Source organism: Lactuca serriola, chromosome 9 (genome assembly GCF_051521515.1).
Source record: "Lactuca serriola cultivar US96UC23 chromosome 9, Lser_US96UC23_V15, whole genome shotgun sequence".
Taxonomy (NCBI): domain Eukaryota; kingdom Viridiplantae; phylum Streptophyta; class Magnoliopsida; order Asterales; family Asteraceae; genus Lactuca; species Lactuca serriola.
In genome coordinates, this window is record NC_136416.1 from 30,018,464 (window position 1) to 30,021,495 (window position 3,032).

The following is a 3,032-nucleotide window of genomic DNA, read 5'->3' on the forward strand; positions in this document are numbered from 1 at the left end:
TATTCTTAAAAACAAAAGAAAAAAAATATAATAGGCTATATAAAATATTTCATAAAACTAAAATATATTTAGTAATTAAAAAATAATATTTAAATTGATCGATATTTAATTATTATTTAGGAAATTATGGATATTTTAAAAATATCGCTTAAAAAAAATATAAAAAATAAAATCGTTATTAAAAGTGAAGAAAATGACTTATCAGGATAATTAACTTTTTGTTTTATTCATATTTAGATAATTTTTTTTTTCTTTTTTACATATTTAACCATTTAACTCGTTAATTTATTCACACATTATCATTGTCACTTGTTATACCCAGTGATGATGACAACATGTGAATACATACATTAAATGGTTAAATATATATAAAAATAAATAAGTTATCTAAAAAGTAAACACTTAAGTTATTTTCCGTTTTTTAAACTTATTAAATAGTTAAACAAACTTTGTTTATTTGGAAAGATTGCAAATTGCAATAGTCCCTGAGTTCCAGGTCAAGCTAAAGCCCCAATCCCAGATCCAACCTTACTGTTCCAGTCTCCAAGCGACGGTACTCTGTCAGTCGCCAGCGGCGGCGCGATCAAGCTTCCCATCGGTTTTCTCCTCTTTGCTCTAAAAGAATTGACCTATTTTTGTGTAAGTTTTGCTATAATTCCTTTATTATTTTAATCACTACAACAATCAAGTCAAACGAGGTTTAGTTGTGCGTTTGGTTCGCAGTAAAACTCGATGTTTTCTGCTAATATTCTGTCTAATTCAGGTGTCTTTTCTACTGTTTATAGTGAATAGCGCTGTTTAATTGTGTCAATTTGGGATTTTAGCGGTTTAGGGTTCATAAAATTAAAATCTTGAATTCAGCCTCGGCCCCTAAGTAGTCGTTGCCTCTCAATCTGTATACGCTTTTCTGATAATGAATTCAAACTAAGTCATCTCATAGTATAAAACGAAATCATAAAGGCCTCAACCTGTTTTATCAAGCTCAATTTCCATTTTTAGGCGTGAGTGAGTGTTCATATTTTTATTGAATCTTTTTGCTTGGATTGTTATTGTTTGAAAATGATCATGCTCTTCTAATTGTTTACAGAAATGTCCTCCTTGAAGCACTTTCTGGGTGACCTGAATACCCAAATTGTATTTCAGCTTCTGGACAGCTCTTCCTATTCAGGTCTGAAGTAAAAACTCACCTTATTCCTCGATCAAATTCCTACACCTTGTTGACTTAAACCTCAATCTTCTCAAAAATCTCTCTTAAATCTTAATCAATCTGTGAAACATGACAGAAGCATTCAGCCACACTGCCTCCAGACAATTATCACAAATGTTCTTTGCAATACTCTTCTTTCATGGCTCTGAATACCTTTTAGCAATCAAATTTCATGGGAAATCGAATGTAACTCTTAAATCCCTCTTAATCAGCCAACACTACATCTTTGCAATGATCTTTTCTGTTCTTGAATACTTACTTGAACTATACTTTTTCCCTGAACTAAAAGAAAACTGGTGGGTAAGCAATTTAGGACTTTTAATGGTTATCTTTGGGGAAATCATAAGAAAACTTGCAATCATAACTGCTGGAAGAGCTTTCACTCATTTAATTCAAAGACATCATGAGGATCATCATAGACTTGTAACTCATGGAGTTTATAGCATTGTTCGTCATCCAGGGTACACAGGATTCTTGATTTGGTCAGTTGGGACTCAAATAATGCTGTGTAATCCTGTTTCAACTGTTGGGTTTTCATTAGTTGTTTGGAACTTTTTTCATAGAAGAATACCATATGAGGAGTTCTTTTTGAGACAGTTTTTTGGGGTGGAGTATGATGAGTTTGCTAAAAGGGTTCCTTCTGGGATTCCATTTGTGAAGTGATAAAACTAATAGATTGCCATTTGTGTCTTCATCATGAAGTTTTTGACTATTCTACAATGGCGGGTTGAAGCTCTGGATGTTGTAAATTATGGAAATGTGTTTGTTTAGATTATGTGTTTATGATTGGAAGATTTAGTATGACAAATTGGTAGGTATACTTTTGTTGCTTGAGAAATTGATATGATGTTATGTTAGTGTTAACTTATAATAACCTATTGGGTCAAACTTTAAATTGAATCAGATTTAGGGGTTTTATTATATTTTTTGGAATTTGGAGTTAATTAGAGGGAGAAATACATCAAAACTATTGTATTTTGGCCATTTTTTGTGGTTTATCTATTATATTCCTGTTTCGTGAGTAAAAGCCACTAAAGTATGACAATTTTTTCAATGTGCACGGATCCTATAAAAGTTAATTGGTTAGAATTGATTTAGAAAAAAAAAATAGTGGCTTTAGTGGAATACTTTAACATCAAAGTTTAGTGTCAAAAATCTCATTGAACTTTGAGAAGAAAAAAATCTATTATGACTATTTTAACATGTTATAGCATATCGAAGTGATTAACAAAGAAAAAATTGTAAAATTTGGATGACTTTTATTAACGAATATGAAATATAGATTTTACATGATTTTATACTTTTCACAAGTTTTCAACTGCTTTAACCGAACCCTTCTACTGCAACAAGTTCCTCCAGGGTCAAAATAAATACCCGACAAAAAAATTCGCGTAATATACAATAAGAAAACAAAATTCGGAAAAAACTATATTACTAAAATCTTTTTTAGGGGCATCCAGCACTACCCTGATATATATACTAAATTCGCCATGAGTTCCTTTAAAGCTTTATAAAAGCTTTTTATGGCCTTAAATAAGCCCATTGTGCTCCTCCATATGTATTGCTTACCTGTCCTAAAGTATGTTGGCTTCATAAAGCTCTATGTGGTCTTAGACAAGCCCATTGTGTTTGGTTTGAGAAACTATCTACGGTAATTACTTATGTTGATTTTCTTGTTAGTAATCATGATTCCAACATTGTTCGGTACATGCACGGGTGTGGGTTGGATTCTCGTATTTTTATATGTAGATGACATGATTGTTATCATTGATGGGGTTATGATTGTGATGACATTGAGTATTCGAAGCATGATTTGGCTCATCAT

General features: G+C 31.6%; 1 protein-coding gene across 2 annotated transcripts; it reads left to right on the top strand.

The window, feature by feature from the left end:
• The first annotated feature begins 455 nt into the window (after positions 1–455).
• Positions 456–2,130, top strand: LOC145073847 (protein-S-isoprenylcysteine O-methyltransferase B-like). 2 transcript variants are annotated; one of them, XM_079020326.1, is made up of 3 exons: positions 456–639; positions 1,088–1,168; positions 1,284–2,130. In XM_079020326.1, the coding sequence occupies exons 2-3, from the start codon at positions 1,090–1,092 to the stop codon at positions 1,868–1,870; spliced, it is 666 nt and encodes a 221-aa protein (XP_078876452.1). In that variant the 5' UTR covers positions 456–639; positions 1,088–1,089; the 3' UTR covers positions 1,871–2,130. The 2 variants fall into 2 exon arrangements, with proteins under 2 accessions (XP_078876452.1, XP_078876453.1); XM_079020327.1 differs by having other exon boundaries at positions 457–639; positions 1,088–2,130.
• Positions 2,131–3,032: the final 902 nt, after the last annotated feature.

What these genes read in the sequence shown, in the direction of transcription:
- LOC145073847 (XM_079020326.1), top strand. Translation starts at nt 1,090, where the DNA reads ATGTCCTCCTTGAAGCACTTTCTGGGTGACCTGAATACCCAAATTGTA. An exon ending in GGACAGCTCTTCCTATTCAG is followed by an intron (nt 1,169 to 1,283) that starts GTCTGAAGTAAA and finishes GAAACATGACAG; the next exon opens with AAGCATTCAGCCACACTGCC.